The sequence below is a fragment of the Lytechinus pictus genome, chromosome 4, assembly GCF_037042905.1.
Source record: "Lytechinus pictus isolate F3 Inbred chromosome 4, Lp3.0, whole genome shotgun sequence".
In the NCBI taxonomy this organism is placed as follows: Eukaryota; Metazoa; Echinodermata; class Echinoidea; order Temnopleuroida; family Toxopneustidae; genus Lytechinus; species Lytechinus pictus.
Window position 1 is genome coordinate 1,518,035 of NC_087248.1, and position 21,334 is coordinate 1,539,368.

The window sequence follows — 21,334 nt, forward strand, 5'->3', positions numbered from 1 at the left end:
ACCACCCCCCCCCCTAAATTTTACCCTCTACAAACTTGCAATATTTTTTCTCATTTTCAATCCCAAACTGCTACTTATTTTCACAGGAATCACACTGCAGTTCTGTGACTTCCACTATTTTTAATAGCATTTGAATGTTTGAATAACTTCCTATTATAATCATCGTGATCATAAGTTCAATGAATGAGGACTTCCATGATCACCCAAACATGAAGGTTCCTTCTTAAACATAGAAATGAGATGAGTAATTTCATGCCTGGATGAGGAATTCCTAACAATAGAAATCGTGGTCAAACATGGAAGAATTCAAATATTTATTCATTCAGGAACAATCAAATAAGCCAAACTGTGAAAAAGCACTGTCTTTTTAATAATAGGGTAGATAGAAACTAATAATTGAACTGAAATATCAACCTGTATAACTATTCATTATGAAAATATTGTATCATTATGTGATGTTTGTATGTCCATACATTCATAATTCATTGCAATAATTGTTCATGCAATCACTTTTAAGGAATATTAGGAATACATGTACATGTACATGATATTGATGATCTCTTTATATGTATACCCAGTTGTTGTGTGTCCGGACAATCAATTTCAAACAGCCATTTGGAAAAGTTATCAAGCAAAGTCTCATCAATTTTTAATACAAAATGTTCAATAGGAAATACTATAGAGAACAAAATTGAAGATTACAACTATTGAATTTTTTTTTTTTTTTTTGTAATCCATAGACAAAAAGAAGGCTTCAAAAAATTTTAAGTGTCCGGACACCTCACCCCCATTATACTGGATTCAAAATGCGATATACACAATGCAGAGATGATACTGTCGGAACAAATTAACACCAAGTAGATAAATTGTTGGTTTCAATGACCACAAATATTTCACTCATACAGGATGTAGAACTAGGAAAATTCATTTTTTTTTATAGTTTATTACATTACTAAAAGTACTATCATTAACCCCTAAAATCTATTATAATGACAAGAACACATCAACCTACATACATGTACATACTGGTGTTCCAGTACTTTGCATGTTGGTGTTTGAGTTGGGGGAGGGGGTTTGCTTTAATATGAGACCTCGTAACGGCACCTTTAGAGTGACGCAGACAAACGCTTCCTCTAAAAACAGGAAATACTGGAAAATGGTGACCCAAGATGTGTACAGTAGTAGATCTCAAGCAGAACATTGCTTGCTTTATACAGTGGCAACACAGGCCAAGGAGGTACATGTAATTGTCATGTATTGGACAGTGCTTGTTTGTTCAATTGTGGGCTAATAAAAAAACATGTATGCAGTCCATGTATACGTACACTGTAGGCCTACATATTCAGATCTACATGTTACATGATTGAAGGCTTTACAATTCCTGACTTCTATTAATGTTCATCCATCTTTCTTTCTTTTAAAAAAAAAATCATCTTTCTAACTTTTTTATTCATTTTGTTTGTTTTTCCTTTTTTAAAATTCTATTCCATTTCAGTCCTATTTCTTAAAGGTATAAGGAAAGTAGTTATATGTACAGCAAACAATTATTTCATGAGAAAGTCTATGAAATCAAGGTTACATGTAAATGCCACCATACTATATAATGAAAGATCTAGATCCGGTACATTGAAATAAGCTTATCTTTGTGAGATCATGAAATCGTAGCTGAAAACCGACAATTCTGATGATCACTATATACACAACAAGGCATATATGGGACAGAGTATTAATATTGTTTGGAAAAATACCAGAAATTTTATGGAATCCTGTGCTTATTTTGCTCATTTGTCAGCAATTACACATTTTTTCCAGAGCCAATTGGCACATATTTTTATTTATTCATTTTATACAAACACTTTCGTGGTCAAATTATTAGATTCTGTTCGAACTCATTTTGAGATCATTACCAGAACTGGTATTTATCTTTAAAAAAAATTTTTTTTCTAGTTTATCTATTTTTTGATACATTATTATTTTTATTTTTCAATTGATATCTTCTTATTTTATTAATTTTTTTCATTTTATTTCATTTTATTTCATCTTACAGTACAAATTCATTTATTTTTTTATTTCATTTTTTTTACTTTTTTTTTAGGGGGGGTATTCCTTCTCTTCATCGCTTTTCCTATAGATAATAGGACTAATAAACTAGTTCTATCTCAACCCGTATGGTCTAATCTGCTGGTACTTTGTTTACAACCAGTTTGTCATTAATAGCCAAATGCCATTTTAACATTTTTCAAATTTAAGCTAGACCGATTTTATCTAATTATCCACTTGGTCTAATTTTAGTACAAATGGTTTACTGTTTACCAACAAAGTGCAAAATAATTTGTAGACAAAGAGACATTTAGACCACCTGGGCATTTAGACTAAAGGAGAATTAGACTATTAATGTGTAGTGTGGAAATGGCAATTAGACCAAATTGGCAGTAGACCAGATGGATTTAGCCTAATGATGTGGTATTAAACACCGTTCTCACTACCATCCTAAAATTAGTTTACTGGAAACTACATGTGTAGTTTAGTGGAAACTAGAATGAGAACGGTCGAAGCGATCTACCAAACCGGTTCAGAAAACCACCTCGCGATGTAGTTTTGAAGATCGCTTTGCCTCGTTAGCATAAGTGAGAACACAGCCGTTCTTCGGGAAGCGATCTTCGCATATTTTGAGCGCGCTACTCCACACACTGTGTGTGGAATGCCTACACTGAGTGTTCCCATAGCAACAAGACCGCTAATACGTGAAGTGGATTTGAAAAACCACTTTCTGGTGATCAAATGGGAACGCTAGCAAAGCGATCTTCCAAACTGGTTTCCTGAACCGATTTCCAGTAAACTAGGTTTAGAAAGTATAATGAGAATGGTGTCTTTAATAGTCAATATACAAAAACCCCTTCTACATGTAGTTTTACTCCAACATCGATTATGATCTCACCTCTCTTTTTGACTTTCGCATCATCACCCATCTCTTGGCTCCCTAACGACACATCCCCATTGGCTACCGGCCCCTGACCATGTGACTTCATCGATGACGATGACGATAAGGATGGCGTTGTGGATGCGGATGCCGTCGATGCCGCGGTTGACTTCTGTGTACTGCTGGTCTTCTCAATGATCTGCAAGAGAGAAGGAATGTATGGGGTCATGGAATGGACTCAATAATGAGGATACTGCCTAAGCTTCCTGTCGGTGAGGTGAACTCGGTTGGTCAAAGGCAGCGTATTGATGGTCAGTCCGTTCACCTTAAACAGGGTCAATCACTTCTGATTTCCTTATCACCTGTAGCTGTAGGACATGTGGCTTCCTTGGCTTTACGATGACTGCTTTAAAAATAGGTGACATTGTGCATTTACATGTCCACACCTGTATCTCATTGGATTGTCTCAATGGGACCAATTTAAATCACCTTTTCCCTTGTAACAGTGTCAAAGCAGGCTTTAATCTTCAAACAGACAAGAGTATACAGTGCATGTAGGTTGACATTTGTTTCAATCGATGATACTAACCTATCATCATCAGGCAACGCTTGACACAGTGCATCAACATTAAAATTCTTCAAAGCTCTTGTGAGAGCAGTTCAAAATTAGCAGTTGAAAATTAATTATCCATTGGCAGAAAATTTGACCAAAACAAGACTTCTGATGAGTGCAAAGAGAAGGCGAGGTTCGACCATAAAGACCCTGATCACGTCATTGAATAATATGATCCTGGCAAACCATCAACCATTTACATACATGTACCTCAACATGGTCCTGACACTCTGCAAACAGTGAGATTTCTGAATTCAAACAATGTCTCATCAGGACTAGAAACTCGCCTACCTACCTACGTACAAGAAACACAACTCACATTGACCTCCGTCTACATCATCATCTAGGCTCTCAGTCCTCAGAGATGAAGTGGAAGTTGGTTTCCTCTCCCTTATCTCCAGATCTTATTGGCTAAAACCCTTCAAATATAATACCTATTTGTCATTGAGAGGGAATCTTCAACAGAAACTAATTCTACATCATACAGTCGACATGAAATCAGTGTACTAAACTACAAGCATTAGTTCCTTGTAATTGTGAAAGAGGGCGAAACAAAGAGTATGATTCTTTTGCTGAGGGGCAGGCCTACATCACTATGGACTGTGATTGTGACTGAAAACACAACTAAAAACAAACACGAAAAAAAGAGGAAATAAAAAAAAGAATTAAGTTTTGTAAGCCAAGTGGATTACAATAGATGTTGAAGACTGAATTCAGGCTATATTAGAGTCAAAGAATACATAATAACAAACTAATGGTAAGTGTAGGCCTACATTAGGGGCATACATGTACATGTAGGCTAACATTGATAAATTTGACTTCAAAAATCTGAGCTGCTAAGGTCCCACTTTTCACATTATGTGTCTCTTTACAAAAATGAAGCCTCCCCCCCAAAAAAAAAAAAATGCATCAAAAAATCATTACTTAATGCTTAAAAAAAGTGATAGATATTAAAAGTGACAAGAAACACCATCTTAATTTCATCACATTTACACTATACATGTGTTCTATTAAATTATGACTCGAAGGTGCAAAATTATAAAATCATGGTTTGCACGACTAGCTTTTCATTCTCAGGGTTTTTTAGATCCATGTACATGTACTGTACACATTTCATCTTGGTTTGAGAATGTTTTAAATCAGCTTTTCGCAAAGATAGCCTATGCATTTAAAGTTGAATTAAGAAGACGATTCCAAATATTGAGATATTTACATTAATAGCAACCTTACAACCCCCCAAACACTAATAGGTGATTCGACCCCCCATTTTCTTTTTTCAAAATAGTGAATTTGAACGATTTATCCCTACCCATTTCCCCTGAGTTCGCTCCTGCAATGCCTACCGAGACGGGTGTTCTTTGAGTGTGACGTCACCGGGGGGTATTCGGTCCCGGTGCAGTAAACAAAGTAGTGCCGTTTTGTGTACTATGCACGTACTCCTTCATATGGAATAACTGCAGTTGAAGTTGTATCTGCGAGCCATAGAACTTGCAAAGAGGAAATGATTAAAATATTTGTGGCCGTACTATTATTCCAAATACGTGAATTCCCTCAGAATGATACCATAGACCCTAAAGGAATAATTTCAAGGTGAATAATATGAAATTTGATCGAGATCTTTTCACCAGTCGATAACGTAGCAGACGTGTTATTATGATATATTTATCCGCGTGTGACGCGGCTCTTGCAAAAAAACACAGTTGGTTGCGGAATTGCTTTGTGCCGACCGGCCGCCCGCTCCGGCGCAGCTAGCTGTCGAGCGACCGTACCGTTCTTGTTGTCTTCAACCATAGAGATGTATACTAATTACTATATATATCTTTCTGTCTTCAACTCACTTGCGAATTGCGTTTGTATGTGTGACGGTGACCCCTAGCGTAATTAAATATAGAAAACAACTCAGAAGGCCGAGAAAGAATACTATACGTTTGGTTCAAGATTGTTCTGTGGAATGAGCTATGAGTGGAAATGATCCAGAGGATATAAAAGTGGAGTCAAAGACAAAAGAAAAGAAGAAAAAACGCCAGGGGATCGCTGCACGGCCATGAACTAAGTCGACATACTAGACCATAACAGTACACTCAATGCCTAGCTGGGTGTTGTGTGTACTAGTATTATATGCGTTCAGCGCGCGCTGAGCTCGCCGCCGGAATTACTTTCCAGCTACTCACTTGATTGAACATCGTGATAAAATAAATGAGAAATAATGAAAATATCATTCAATAACTCACTGTTTGCTATCTTACATCATGATTGAAGAGTTCATGGTGGTTATTCATACTGTTTTTTATACAGGGAAAGTAAAGATTTGTACATATCAGTCATATTTGTTTGATTTGAGTTGCTTTGAAAAAAAATTGTAAAATATCTTTCTCTCTCTGCATAGCATTTCTGTATGACATTCAGGCACCTCTTATACTAAATTCCCCCCGGTGACGTCACACTCCGAGTGACTTTTCTGTACACTCGTCTCTCGGGCTCTGACAGGTGGCTAATTTCATAGACTTTCAAAGCAAAATATCGAGAAGGCAGAGGATTTTTGTGACATGCTATCTGTTTGAACAACTTATATATACTATATATTGTATGTAGAACCTATATTTATGGAAACTCACCCCCTTCTTAATTCAACTTTAACATACAATGTAATTGGGTACTGATGCCTACATTGTACATGCATGATACAAAACAATCTTTTATATTTTTTTTATTTTCTAATACTGGAAATTTCTACAATAAAGCAGACGAACTGAAAAATTAGGCCTACACGTACTAGTATAGTGTACTCATAACAGCATTTGAAAAATGACAACTTTTAACCTGTAGGGCCAACCAAGGACCTTCAGAGTAGTAAGTCCATGGGCCAACATACATGTACGTACTATGGCGTCTACAGGTAGGTAGGCCTAATTCAAATCTGGAATTGTTTGTCTCTGAATAACAATGATTTCATCCTATTAAAGTCATTGAAGCATGATAACTATCCTCACCAGAACAGGAAATGGTGTGTCATTTTATTTTTTGCGGGACAGGTCCATGTAAACAAAATTTACTTTGAACAAGTTGTACAATTATTGTAGGCCTACTTGTACAAATGTACATTACTGTACATCTGCCACAAAACAAGGCTGGTTGCTTGAACTTGTTCTTCAGGCATAAACAGCGTTCCATGAAGAAATTAACCCATGACACAGGTGTTTTACATGTATACACCCAGTTTTACTTGCTGTTATTATCTTATTTTATTTTAAAATTAGTGGGTAATTTTAGGATCATCAATTTTATAGATGATTCTTCCACTATTCTTGTAAATGTTTCTTGATGGGTACATGTATGTTTTTATATTTTCTTTAAAACCGGTAAATAAAGTTTCCATTTCAATTTCAATTGTAATTTGACCAAAAAGAAGGTTTCCATTTCAATTTCAATTGCAATTTGACCAAAAAGAAGCTGTACAAACTACATGTACATGTACCTACATGTAGTTTGGGTTCATTTCAAACAATCTCAAGCTTGTTATGATCGAGATCACAATTAGTTCAATAAAAATCAAAGTTGGGCTAATAAAGATGAAGTTTATTTCAACATGCATTAGCTATAATAGAACAAATGTAAGCAAAGATACCCTTTTTTATCAGAACAGGATTACTCATCCTGTCAAAGTTATCGAGAAAAATTTCTCTATCAATCAACCATTCAATCAAACTATCAATCAAATGAATCAATCAATCTATTATTCATTCAATCAATCACTTATACACACACTCAATTAATCAATCAATCAATCATTCTATCAATCGATCGATTCATCAATTAATAAAATAACATTTTGAAAAAAGTCAGTAAAGAATTCAATTAATTCAATGAAGCAATCATCCAAGTAAACCAACCAATCATTCATTCATTCAATCAATTAGTCAATCAATCAATTACTCAATCAATCGATCATTCATTCAATCAATTTAATAGTCAATCAATCATTCAATAATTTCAGTAATCAACCAACCAACCAATCAACTAATCAATCATCTAAGCAGGATAGCTCACCTTGACAAAATTATCTGGAAACATTCCTCTTTGAGTATGAAGCACTCCTTCCCACCAACCACCTTCCATCCTATTAATATCCTTGATGATATCACCCTTACGAAGAGTGAGTTCATCTCCGTTAACTGCATCGTAGTCAAACTCCACCACGGCCTCCACTGAAATATGAACAATTATTATAACAATATTTTTATTTGAACAAAATAATTATTGAATTTGTATGAGCATATAGTACCAAACAGGGTTGTCAAAATACTCCAATATCATTCATGTGTACATTTGTAGCCAGGGTGGAAATTAATTATTTATTTCAAAGGGCTTCAAATTAGACTACATGGGCAATTCCTTTATACATTCCAGGTTACTTTTTTATTTGCTGCATACATTTATACCATACAAAAAGAACTTTCCATGAACAGTTTAATATTTAATAGACTTTCAAACAATTACGCAGGCGTCAAAAGACAAGTGTGCACGATAAAATATTTTGACCAATTACAATGACAACAAGTAGCAAGATAATAGCAAAGAACTAGACCCAACTTACTACTGGTAGTGGTATGTTGAGAACAATTATATAAACTACATCTTGTGTGCAACGTCCATGTACTGTACAATAGTGTACATCAAGTAAGGGGGAGTAGGAAATGGATGGGGGAAAATAACTCTCCTTATCAAACAAAAACATTGTACTTCAATACTGTATATGGACAATGGGGATTCCCCTATAATAATTGTGTGTTTGGTATCCTTCTCCACAGCACAATGGCTTCCTAAATTTACCGTTTCAAGGAACATGTGCATGCCTATTCTACAGAAACTCACTTCACCAACTGATGTGTAACTTCATACATATTAAAAAAGTCAGCTATTGAAATGCATCAATAAACAGAAAACGCAAAGAAACCAGAAAAAAAATGTGGAGGAGCACTTCACCCTAGTTTAAGTACCGGTATGTATTATCAGACACAGTAGAGACCTTTCGTTTTCTGTAACGAGCCATGTGGACGTACGAGATTAAGGAATTTTGGGAGCGCTACGCATGCGCGAAGTAATCTGTGACGAGCCTTCTCGTTCACTGCCCAAATCTGTGACTCGTATTTGACGGTTTTGACGTTCGGTGTCATAGTGCTCGAACGAGCGCTAGTTCGTACATGATGACGTCATCCAAGCTTAGCAAAAATGAATGAAACCACATCAACATTCGAGTTTCGTTGATTCAGCAGGGCTGGTAAACTGCAAATTACTGCTTGTTACCAGCTTTTCCATTACATTTAGTGTGTCCTGTTTTCAGACACTACATATCCGATAGTTTGATGTTTTATTTCCAAACAACTGTGTTTTTTCGGCTTTTTGCGCAAGAGTGCAAATGTTGCACCCACAGTCGCCCCACTGGTTTGTAGCGTGATGCTACCCCTGATTCTCCGGCCGAGCATCGGCCCACGGCCCGCTCGCTATCACGCTGGTATATGCTGTGGCCTGGTACGGGTACGTCGACTTTAAATCGAAACTGTTTTCATCGATGTACGAACGTGATACTGAACGAGCAGTGTCACCACTTCTGGTGAACTAGGACTACGTTGCAGTCGCAGACAATCGAAAGCTTACTAGTGCCTTTCGAAGGCCAACAGACCTGTGTCTTTGAAACATAGCAACCAACTTTTTGTGCAAAACATACCCTACATGTACATGACTACTGTTGATGAAATTAATTCTTGCCCCTGGCCAACTTCCAAAGCTTCTTGTAATGATATTAAAACTAGTTTTAGAATATGAGGAAACTTTTGTACCAAAATAAAGTCTGAGTAGACAGCATGTATATAAAAAGCATTTTCTCAAGGAATGTTTGAGGTGAATTGCTAAAATAAAATGTTATGACAATGGAATGAATAAGGTGTCAAGGTACATTTAACCTGTTAGATGAAGGGCAAATTCTTGCATGATAAAAAGGGGAAGAAAAAAAATTATAACAAGTTTTGGTTACCAATCAGTAAAGAATGCTGAAATAATTGGTACTTATTCATTATTTACACTTGGAGATGTGTCCTACATGTCCTACACGTACATCAGTGAAACACTGTAAGTGATTTTTAATGAGTGAATTTTGATGACTTATTTGTTATGAGCCAATCACATGAAAGCGTTTCAGTAACAATCATCAGTAAAAATAACAAATGTTCCATGAAATGCTCCACTTTACTTGGTCACTCATTCTGAACTTGTAGCTTCAGGCATTTAGATTTGTTGCAGAGCACGTTCATACTGGCTAATACATCCTTTATCTTTCTTTGGAAAGAATTTAAAGAGAGATGTCTCTGACATGTGTTTGAAAGAAAATAATTTAATACATACCCCATGCAGAATTACAAGTGAATGTTATAATTATAACTAACATAATACTGAATTGGGTACTGTAGGTGCTCAGGTAATTAAAGGACAAGTCCACCCCAACAAAAAATTGATTTGAATAAAAAGAGAAAAATCCAACAAGCAAAACACTGAAAATGTCATCATAATCGGATGTAAAATAAGAAAGTTATGACATATTAAAGTTTCGGTTTATTTCCCAAAACAGTTATATGCACATCATGGTTGATATGCAAATGAGGGGACTGATGATGTCACCCACTCACTATTTCTTTTGTATTTTATTATATGAGATATGATTATGAAATATTCTGATTTTCTCCCCCTTGTCATGTGAAATTGAGTTTTGTTCCTTCCTGAACATGTGGAATTAACATTGTTTAACATTATGTGGTTCAGTTAAGTTGGTCCTAAATGTCAAATTGGTAAAAATTGAAATATTGTATAATTCAAACAATAAAAAACAAAAGAAATAGTGAATGATTGACATCATCGACTCTCTCATTTGCATGTTACTGAATTGTGCATATAACTGTTTTGTGAAAAATAAGGAAACTTTAAAATGTCATAACTTTCTTATTTTACATCCGACTTTGATGAGGTTTTCAGCATTATGCTTGTTTGCTCTATTGATTCAAATCAACATTTTTATGGGTTGGACTTGACCTTTGACCTGGCAGGAAACAGTCCTTGAGACACTCACAGAGTACATAACAAGAGCTCTGCTCAGCTCCACACCAATTAAAAAAGCCAGGGCAATTATGCTACAATATTGTACAACCCCTTTTATAAAAGACATTATACTTTTTCTTTTCTTCTATTTCACAATTTTATTTTTATTATTATTATTGCTACATTACATGATAATAAAAAGCAAAACATACAGTACAGGCAGTATTAAGCCTACATGTATAATGTAGGCACTATAATTTGTCACAACACAATTTTTGCTTTCCAACCTTATTCAGTGCAGTGAGAACAATCCTACTGTCAGAAGAATCTCTGAGATTACGTTCATCTTAATGGCATCCTCAGGATGTATCATAAGTTCCGGTTTCAATAAAAAAATAATCCAAAGAGGGTAAGTTTACAAAACAAAGAAGAGAAAAAATGTGTAAAAAAGAAAAAGGTGATCTTTTAAAACTCATTTAAGTAGTGGAAATCTTTATGTCCATGTCTTAAACATGGACATAAAGATTTCCACTGCTTTGATGAATGATGTTTTCTAATTTTCAACAAACATGGAAACTGGAAAGCCTTTACAAATTTATAACAGTGTAGGATCAGGCATTGCCCATGCATGTTTCAAATAAAAAGAGCTCGCATCATTGGCATTCAAATTGCAAAGAGTTGTGGCCAAGAATTCAATAAAGCCAATTGACATTATACATGTACGTATAAAGCATGGAACTGGCTGAAAGCCCCACATGGTTACCACACCTATAGATCTGACATCTTAGAAGGAAATATGATTAATATCCTGGTGAACTGGAAATGAATCTAAACTTGATCAAAATATCTTTCTCTCCTTCTCTAGAGCTCTACCCCCAACCCCCCCCCCCCCCTCTCTCTCTCTCTCTCTTCCCTCCTCTTCAACCAATCTAGGCTGTTCATAAATAAAATGAGTTTAAGATTTATAATTAAATGCAAAAACAATAACATTTGGTAGATCCAATGACAGAGGAACAAGAAAGAATGAAGAGAAGAAAAAACAAATGGAAGGAAAAAGGGGAAAAGAGACAGAAACATTGACAATAAAGTATACAGTCCTACATAGCTGAGCATGATTTCCAGTTCTCCACTCCTAATTTTCACAAACAAATCTGATTTGCATAAAGAACCCTACATAAATTGGCTATAAATAGTATACAGTGTAAGTGGTGAAACAAGTTAAAAATAATAATAACATGAATTCTCTGGTGGTGTGGGAATGTCAAATATTTCATTATTATCCATGCAAGGTACAAGTACTGTACACTGTAGGATTTCTTCTTTTTTTCAAAAATACAGATTTTGATTTGTAGAAGACTGTTTAATACTGATCTGTTATCTTGTTGAAATTAATTTTCCAGGGCGACTTTCTTTTCTGTTGTTTTCTGGGCAAAAAAAATCAAGACAATAATCCTCCAAACATAGTATGTAAAGCTGCTTTCAACACATAACAAAATGTGGTTATCGTACAGGAGACTTTATACACACAGGCACTTTTGACAAGGAAAGAATTTGAACAAGAGGGAGAGGGAAAGCAAGTGAGAAACTCATGAGCGAATCAGACTGTGGTCTGAGTGAGATATTTCTAGCTTTAGTAACAGGTAGAACCCTGCTATGTACATCAATCATCAAGAGGAACTCATTATCTTCCTCTTGGCCTGTATTAAAGGATCAAGAGTCTTTGAAACCGCCAACACAAATATGGTACAGGTAGGGAATAGAATCTATAAACTTCCTTATAGAGCAGGATATTAAAAAACACTTTACAAAAAATAATGATCTGATAATCCTTATTATTCCTGAAATTGTTTCACTTTGTTGTTAATGGATCAATCATAGACAATTAAGAAACATTATATGATTTTTTTTAAATAAAAAACCTTCTACCCCCCCCCCCCAAAAAAAAAAGGAAAAGGATTAATGGGCTGTTCTCATAATTGGCTGATAATATTGTGATTATATATTCAAATTGTAGCTTTTGAATGTAAAGAGTACATGTAATGTACATTGAGATTTCTAAAAAGCGCCAGTCGATGAAAGTGTAATTAATGTGATCATTATCATGTGGTTATGTATCCTAATTTTAGCATTTTGTTTGCTACTATCACCACATCATCGTACACCCATACATGTATATCCGATCATCATTAATAATCATCATCGACTATTACTGTTATTGTCAGCAGTATCATCATTATAATCATCATTTCCATAAAAATATCTAGGAACATTGTTCACTCTATGTTTTTTCATACAGCAAAAAGAAATTATCAAATAAAGTATCAAATAAACTACAAACATGTGCATGTTGTATTGTACAAATTACAGAATCCTGCATGTCTACACCACAGTAGTGTGTAATTCTGTAGGGATCCCATGCCCTTTAATGTGATCCAGTAAAGATTAAATGTGATCTGATGATGAAAGACTAGAAGGGACAACCTAATCTTTGGGATTCTCAAATGAATTATTTCCAGGCCAACTCAATACTAAAAATATCACAAGGAAATTAATATCATTCTCATATTATGTGTATTCTACACCCAAAAGAGTCTCAATCGGTTACACAGTGTAAGACAGAGAGTTGAACAAATTTTACTGAACAAAAAAAAATGAAAAAAATAATTCTGATCTTTTTTCTCGTACATGTTAAACAAAGATTTCTATTGATTAAAGAGTTAACATAGAAATAGAGTAAAGTTTACTATTTCTTTGCCATTCACAATTTCATTATTCTTCATATCAACAAAAATTAAAATAAAAGTCAAATAATGTATGATATATTGTAAACTGTACCCAAATATCTATCTAACCAGTGGTGGTACCAAATTATTTCAGTATTCAGAGAGGCAAGACTTCCTACAAATGCAATGTCATTTTTTTAATCAAATAACAGGAGTATTATAATGTACCAAAACTCTCTTTTTGAAACTTTTCTTTCTTCTTTCACCATTTTCTCCCTCTTTTTCTTATCTTTTTCATCAAGTTCTTTCTCTTTTTCTTTCTCCACTGCTTTAAAAATCATGGGATGGAAGGGGGTCACCCCTCTTGATAATGATTTTTTATTCTGTTTACAATGTACATAGGATTATCATATTTTATTTTATAAAGACCTTATTCATAACAAAATCAAATAGAAACTGTGGCAATAATGAGGGACATCAAGTTCAATTTCATCCTGAAATAATGTCTGATTGTCTATTCTTCATGCAAAATTAAAGTCCACCAGCTGGGACTATCATTTTGGCCAAATCAATGCATGACAGGGAATAAAAAATTGAATACAATTTTTGGTCATAGAGAAAAGTTCTCAACTATAAAGTTATGTACAGTACAGTCCTAGATCTATGTAAAAATATACAAAAGACTTTATGCATAGCAGTTTTTTTTTAATGTGGAGCAAATTGCGATGTGATACCGGGAGAATAATTCCATGCATGACAAACAGACTACATGTAGAGAGCGATGAAATAGGCATTTATTTCCCTCATTATTGCCATTATTAATTAAAATAGTTACATTTGTAAATCTACAGAATAGCGCTATAAATAGTTGTGTTCTAAAAAGCTATTTACATTTTTACGATGGTGGTCCCGAAGTCTGCGCACCTAACAAATGGAGTTATGATTTAACATGAATTTCTTTTTATTTCACAATGTTCCTTATATTATTATGAGTAAAGTGTACCAAATATAGGATTTTCTTTGAAAAACCTCGGGCAGTCATTTTCAGATTGAAAAACAATGGTACCTGATGTCTGCCCACCTATTCACTTTGCACACATTCGGGTAAATTGATGAGAAAGGCTGCATTTATTTTTCCACCATTTTGAATCAGATTTTTTGATGAATATCTGTTGATGTGTTGCATCATTTGCATGTAAAAAGTCTGTGTTCGTTGCGTATCTTCTTTTACTAGAATCGCGTAGAATACGCGTGTGCGCAGACAAGGGGGACTGCGCAGACTTGGGGGAACTTGCCAGTATGTATTCCCTCAGTTATCAGATCCTTCCATGCCTGCACACAATGTACATGTATGCAATTTCTCCACTCCCTGTGGAGCATTCTAAACAAGAGTTCATGACTCAACTGGTGGGTTGGCTCAGTTGGTAGAGCATCTGTCTCACTACCGAGACGTCGGGAGTTCAAGCCCCGGCTGCGTCAGACCAATAAAGACGTTAAAAGAGGGAGTTGCTGCTACCCTGTTGGGCATTCAAAGATTTAAGAGATACAGCAATGTCGATCTGGGACTGCACAGTGGCTGCCAGGCCCAAGAACAATTGGGCAAAATGAATTTTCAGAGTACTGAATACCGATTTCGGAATTCTATTTCGAACAATAAACAAGTAGAGCACCTCTGGCAGTCTCACCTGCATCACGCGATTCAATGTACAGTGTACATGTAGCAGCAGTGCTGACTTTGAAAATTACTATAAAATAATTATTCACAAAAAACACCATTCATGTCATGATACAATACTATTTTCATTGACAATAAATGACATTTGACCTTGATTATTTGACCTACATGTAAGACTTGTCAGTGATACTTGATTACATGTACCCCTATATCCATATTTTATAAACTATATCTATAAAGTTATGACAGCAATCTAATAATTACCTCCAAATAGCCAGTTCATTGACCTTAAATGACCTTTGACTTTGGTCATGTGACTTGAAACTCTCATGAAATGTTCGGTGATACTTGATTACTTTTATGTCCAAGTTTTATGAACTAGATCCATACACTTTCAGAGTTATGATGGTTATTCAACAAATACCCCCAATATTGCCAAAGTTCATTGACCTTTGACCTTGTTCATGTGACCTGAAACTCGCTCAGGATGTTCAGTGATACTTGATGACTCTTATGTCCAAGTCTTATGAATTAGACCAATACACTTACAGAGTTATAATGGTAATGCAACAAATACCCCCAACATGGCCAAAGTTCATTGACCTTAAATGACCTTTGACCTTGATCGTGTGACCTGAAACTCGCACAGGATGTTCATTGATACTTGATTACTCTTATGTCCAAGTTTCATGAATCAGATCCATAAAGTTTCAAAGTTATGATGGTGGGCAAATCCAAGAAAAGGTCACCATAGAAGGCAAAATTTCATCTTTGATTTTAAAAGAAGTTATCTTTGGTGGGGTATTAAAAGCCCAAATGTTTCATTAAGAAAATTTGATAATATGCAAATTTATGCTAATTTGGTGCACCTAATTTGCATAATTGGAAAAATGGGCTTACGTATGGGACAATTATAAAAACTCATCAAAAATCAGAACAAAACTTGTGAGATTTAGTCAAGGTGGGACATGGACAACCTATTAAACATCTTATTACTTTTGGAGGAAAAAAGAGGTGTCATCTATTAAATATGCAAATTAGGTCTTGTCCAAGGATGGAATGTCCCATACGTAACATTTTGAGGATATTTTTGAAGTTATTTCTCATAATACAATACTTGTATTGTTGCATCTCTGGGAAGTTCTAATTTATTAAGTATGAAAATGTTATACCTCAAAAAGTTTCAAAAATATAGTTTACCTTTTAATTAAAAGTTAATTAAAAAATTGTTACGTATGGGACAACATGTAACGTATGGTACATTTACACACAATGTCAATGGAGAGGTTTGTGTACAAAGTGAATGGAGAAAGACAAATTTCAAGAGTGCTCTAAAAAAACTGATTATTTACCTTTTCTTTAGTTTCTATTAGACCTATTTGTTATGAATACTGATAATAAAAACAATGAAGCGAAAAATATGAACAAAATAAAAAACAATAGAAATACATAAGAAATACATGAAAACATGAAAAACAAGAAAACAAATTGTTGAAATGGCTAATTTCCTTTTCAGCCATATCAAATGTCTCAATAGAACATTTTAAAAGAATAAAACTCTTTTGTTATTTCCATATTTTAAAATATTCAAAATATTTAAATATTTAAATATTCAAATATTTAAATGTTTAAAATATTTAATTAAATTTTTTAAATTATGGGGATTATTGTGTACATTCTCTATGGGGACAAAATGTCCCATACGTAACATGGCATTAATTTGTTTAATTAGAGTCTGTAATTAGAGGGTTTTGGATTATGACATGAAACTTGCCGTAGATATACTAGGGTGTTGTGACTTTTATCACACTCAGTAACAAGTTGTCAAATGAAATACTTTCAGAGAATTTTCAAGTTGAAAAAAAATATTTAAAAAATTGTCTTTTTTCTGCGTCCCATACGTAACGGCCCATCTTTTCTCTCTAAAAGGTCAAGGTCATATGTTACCATTTTGCATGATTATTCTTCTCCTAGATATCTACCATCATGAGGGTATTCAATCAATCAAAGTAAATTAACGCTATTTTTCAGGTCATTCAAGCCTCTGAAATGTCCCCTACGTAACGCGCGAATTCTTGGACTTGCCCTGTGTCACAAGTGGATATTCAAAATTAACATTTTGTAATTTATTTTCCTCATTTAGTTTAGGGAGCTTATAATAATTTTCAAGGATTTGATTATTTTAGTAAAGCTGTGAAATAGAGTTCTTTGCAGCGAGCGATCTGTTGTAAATATGCTTGATAGATGATCACTGGTGTAGAACTCTATTCTTTATGACTGCTTGCCCATGGTAGCATAAATTACGCAAATGAATTTGGGGTAAAGGTCACGAGCCACACCCGTCGCATTAGGTCGGGCAAGGCTACATGCGTTTGGTTGGGAACCCGTCATTACGTTTCATGTGTTGATTCGGAAATGTTCTGTTTCAGTTCCTGCCTGCAAGCTTAAGGAAAGCTTAGATGTTTTTTTTGTTTGAAGCCAGTGTTTGGTAATTTCTGTTGTCGAAGATGACACAGCTAAACCTACACTTCAGTTCCAATACATTCTTTTTGCTTGGAAAACTCATGTGCGGTGGTAAGCGTTCATTTAAATCTTTATTTATTGCTTATCAGAAAATAATTTGTATTTAGAGGTTCTGAAGCATTCATCTATTAATACTTATTATACAAGCATGATAGAAAGTATCGCTTATGGTTTAATAGCTTTTTTGGAAATGTTATAGTGTGAAAAATGATCAATTATGACACAAGGAATAATTGAATTTCATTGCATTCCTCTTATCAACATTTTCATTTTTTTTTCTAATCAGAGATAGGATTGGTGTGTATGTGTATGAATGCGAGTGGTTGTGCTCAGAGGGCATTCGGTAAATCACAATGGTTTTCAGATGAGATTTCTAGATGAAAATTTGAATTATTATTTCAAACAGAGTTTTCGTTGGGGTTTAAAACTGCTGATGACGTCAGAAGGACAGTCAAAGCATTCACCGATACATACAACGTAGACGTCAGAGGGCGCTGTCTCCGGTGGGACGCTACGGAATCGTCGAGGAGTCATCGGTGGATCAGGACATTGCACATGCGTGACATCGATATCGTAGGACTGTTGTGTTTTGGCATGCCACATGTACATCGAGCCCATCCTCGAACTTTTTCAGGTTTTCCCCTTGTATGATTGTGCTTGAATGAGTGAGTGTTTGGGTGATTTATTTAGATGTCATTTCAGATCAACTTGGCCAAAAAGAAATTCATTAGTAATTTGATATGATTACTTTATTGATTGTGTACTAATTGTGTGACATCAGAGAATTTAATTCTAATTGAATTAAATGTACTCAAAATAAATTCAAAGTCTTAAAAGTCTATTATTTGGTCTCTTGTCCTAAGATCTCCTTCTCTTATTTACTGGTTCCTTAACAGGGCCGTGACACCCTGGTAATTCAACAGATACCCTCAACATGGCCAAAGTTAATTGACCTTTGACCTTGATCATGTGACCTGAAACTCGCACAAGATGTTCAGTGAATAGTTGATTCAGGCCTCCACAAAAAAAAAATTCATCACTTGCCCTGTCGGGCAAGTGATTAAAAAATTTGCTTGCCCGATAGAAAAAACTGCTTGCCCGATTTTTTTTTCAAAAATTCTTTTTCTCTTAATTATTCTTTTCTGTCCTGGCTGAACTTTATTTACTGGCGCTGCCCTTAGCATTTCTTTTTCTTGACTCTTGTTCAAGTTGTTCTGGCCGCCGATCACGACGACAAAAGTCGCATATTTTAGTCTGACGACTCATTGTTTATTTGGTTTGAAGTTGAAGCCGAGTCCTGGCCAGGGTGACCAGATTTCACAAAATGAAATACGGGACAATCGACAAAAAAAGATCAAGAAAGAAGGCTACACAGTGTTAGACTTGTGAAAAAAGTACAGAATTGGAAGGGAGAGTGAACAAAAGAATGAAGGAGAGAAAGAAAAGAGATGAATTGAGAAGAAAGAAAGAAAAAATGAAGGGGAAAATGAAGGAAATAATAAAAATATAAGAAAGTTCTAATAAAAGAAGGATGAGAGAATAAAAATAGATAAAAAGGTTTCTGTCATTCTTTGAATTGAATATAGAAAGAAAAAAAAAGAAAAGGGAAGATGAATAAATGTGTGAAAGTCAAAACAAAGAAGAGAAAGACAAAAAGAAAGTAAGAAAAAAGGAGGAGGAAAGAAAGAATGAAGGAAAGAAAATTTTCCTTCATTATTGGAAAGAAAGAAACAAAGAAAGAAGAAAACAGGAAGGAAGGAAGAAAGGGAAAGAAAGTATAAGGGAAAAGAATAAGGACAAAATGAAATAAATAATGAAAGAAAGAAAGGAGGAAAGAGAGGGAGGAAAGTATGAAGGGAGGCCAGAATGAAGAAAAAAAAGAAATAATGGAAGGAGAGATAAAACGAAAATAAAAACGAGTGGAAGGGAGAAGGAATGAAGGAAACAAAAAAGGAAATGTAATAAAGAAGGCAAGTAAGAGAAAGAAGGAAAGAAAGAAAATGAACAGAGAGAGAGAGAGAGAAAGGATCAGGAAATAAAAATAGATATGTAACAAAAAAGGGCAAGAAGGGAAAATTAAGATAGAAGGATATAGAAAAGAAAGAAAGAGGAAAAAGTTCAAACTTCAAGCAAATAAAAACAATCCAATCATATAACAAAAATCCTAATGATATTTGCTGTTTTTTTTATATATTTTTAAAATTAAAAAAAAAATAAAATGTTTTAGAAATGAATAAAATACGGGACGTCTGGTCCTGGCCGAGTCAGTCCGAAGCTTGCATGCATTCAGCGCGATCTAGCTCGAGACTCGGCTGGCGCGATCGCTCGTGTACGTCCGTACATGCGCTCAGAGGGCGAGAGAGGGGTTTCCCCAGCTAGCTCCTTCGTCGATTAGTAGCGCATGCGCACATTGTAGTTTAGAAAGTAAGATGGCAGCCTCCATCGAACGGGACCGCTGGCGATAAATTGTCACCTTTTGTCGGTAAATTGGCGCTGATTTGACATGTTTCCACTGTTTTTTTACTGGTATGACATTGTATGAGAGATAATTGGCCGATAATTGCAATTTATCAAAAAATTATTAATTTCATTTTCAAAACAACCACTTGCCCGATCGGGCAATAGACTTTGAGAAATGCTTGCCCGCACGTCAAGCGGGTTTGTCGCGCCCTGGTTGATTACTCTTACATGAATGTCCAAGTTTTATGAACTAGATCAATAAACTTTCAAAGTTATGATGGTAATTCAACAGATACCCCCAACTTGGCCAAAGTTCATTGACCCTAAACGACCTTTGAGCGACTTGACTTGAAACTTAGGCAGGATGTTCAGTAATACTTGATTAACCTGATGTCTAAGTTTCATGAACTAGGTCCATATATTTTATAAGTTATGATGACATTTCAAAAACTTAACCTTAGGTTAAGATTTTGATGTTGATTCCCCAACATGGTCCAAGTTCATTGACCCTCAATGACTTTTGACCTTGGTCATGTGACCTGAAAAACTACATGTGTAGGTCCACATACTATCTAAGTCATGCTGTCATTACAAAACTTAACCTTTGTTAAGATTTGGTGTTGACACCGCCGCCGTCGGAAAATCAGCGCCTATAGTCTCACTCTGCTATGAAGGTGAGAAAAAAACTGGATGGAATTTGGATTTAACACCTGAGTGGAGAGTTGCAATGTGTGAATTGATGTCTTGCCAAACAAGACTAGGCCAAAGAAATTTAAGAACAAAAAAATAGCATGTTACTCTGTCTAATCCACTCATCCAGGAACGAGGTTATATAGCCAAATATAACCTCGTTCTCAGCATCATACCGTAGCATGGACAATAAAAAAATTGACTATTTTCCTCCCCATCCCTCGCCCCAAATATAACGACCTGATCGAACTACATCAAGTGTGATACTTAACATAACATTATATTATAGAGATCACTCTAAGTGATGAGAATCAAATGAAAAATGAATGAAAACTCACAGACTTTTCCACCTCGGATGACCGTCACTCCTCTTGATTCTTTGAATGGTGTTTGATAGTGACAAATCGAGAAAAAAAATATCACGAAACCAGAGGTTCATCCACCCGAATGGACAAACTCTACTCGTGATGCATTCTGGTAAACATGTCTCGATAGCCTCGACAGATTGTTTTCATCTAAATAAACGTGTTTAAAGAATAAAAAAGTCGAAATGGCTAATTTTTTTGCTAATCTATAATATTTCTAGTCTGAGTATATCCAGAGCATCATATGTCTGCTTCCCTCGGCGCGATTTGCGTGCTGTC

The 21,334-nt window shown here is 35.1% G+C and overlaps 1 protein-coding gene across 1 annotated transcript; it reads right to left on the minus strand.

The window, feature by feature from the left end:
• Window positions 1–642: 642 nt before the first annotated feature.
• On the minus strand, window positions 643–8,707 carry LOC135153936 (SH3 domain-containing kinase-binding protein 1-like). Its single transcript, XM_064098874.1, has 3 exons — window positions 8,581–8,707; window positions 7,581–7,738; window positions 643–3,119 (listed from the first exon to the last, which is right to left on the minus strand). The coding sequence occupies exons 1-3, from the start codon at window positions 8,705–8,707 to the stop codon at window positions 2,880–2,882; spliced, it is 525 nt and encodes a 174-aa protein (XP_063954944.1). The 3' UTR covers window positions 643–2,879.
• Between the last annotated feature and the right edge of the window lie 12,627 nt (window positions 8,708–21,334).

What these genes read in the sequence shown, in the direction of transcription:
- LOC135153936 (XM_064098874.1), bottom strand. Translation starts at nt 8,707, where the DNA reads ATGACACCGAACGTCAAAACCGTCAAATACGAGTCACAGATTTGGGCA. An exon ending in TAATCTCGTACGTCCACATG is followed by an intron (nt 7,739 to 8,580) that starts GCTCGTTACAGA and finishes TTCATATTTCAG; the next exon opens with TGGAGGCCGTGGTGGAGTTT. An exon ending in TTCCAGATAATTTTGTCAAG is followed by an intron (nt 3,120 to 7,580) that starts GTGAGCTATCCT and finishes TCTCTCTTGCAG; the next exon opens with ATCATTGAGAAGACCAGCAG.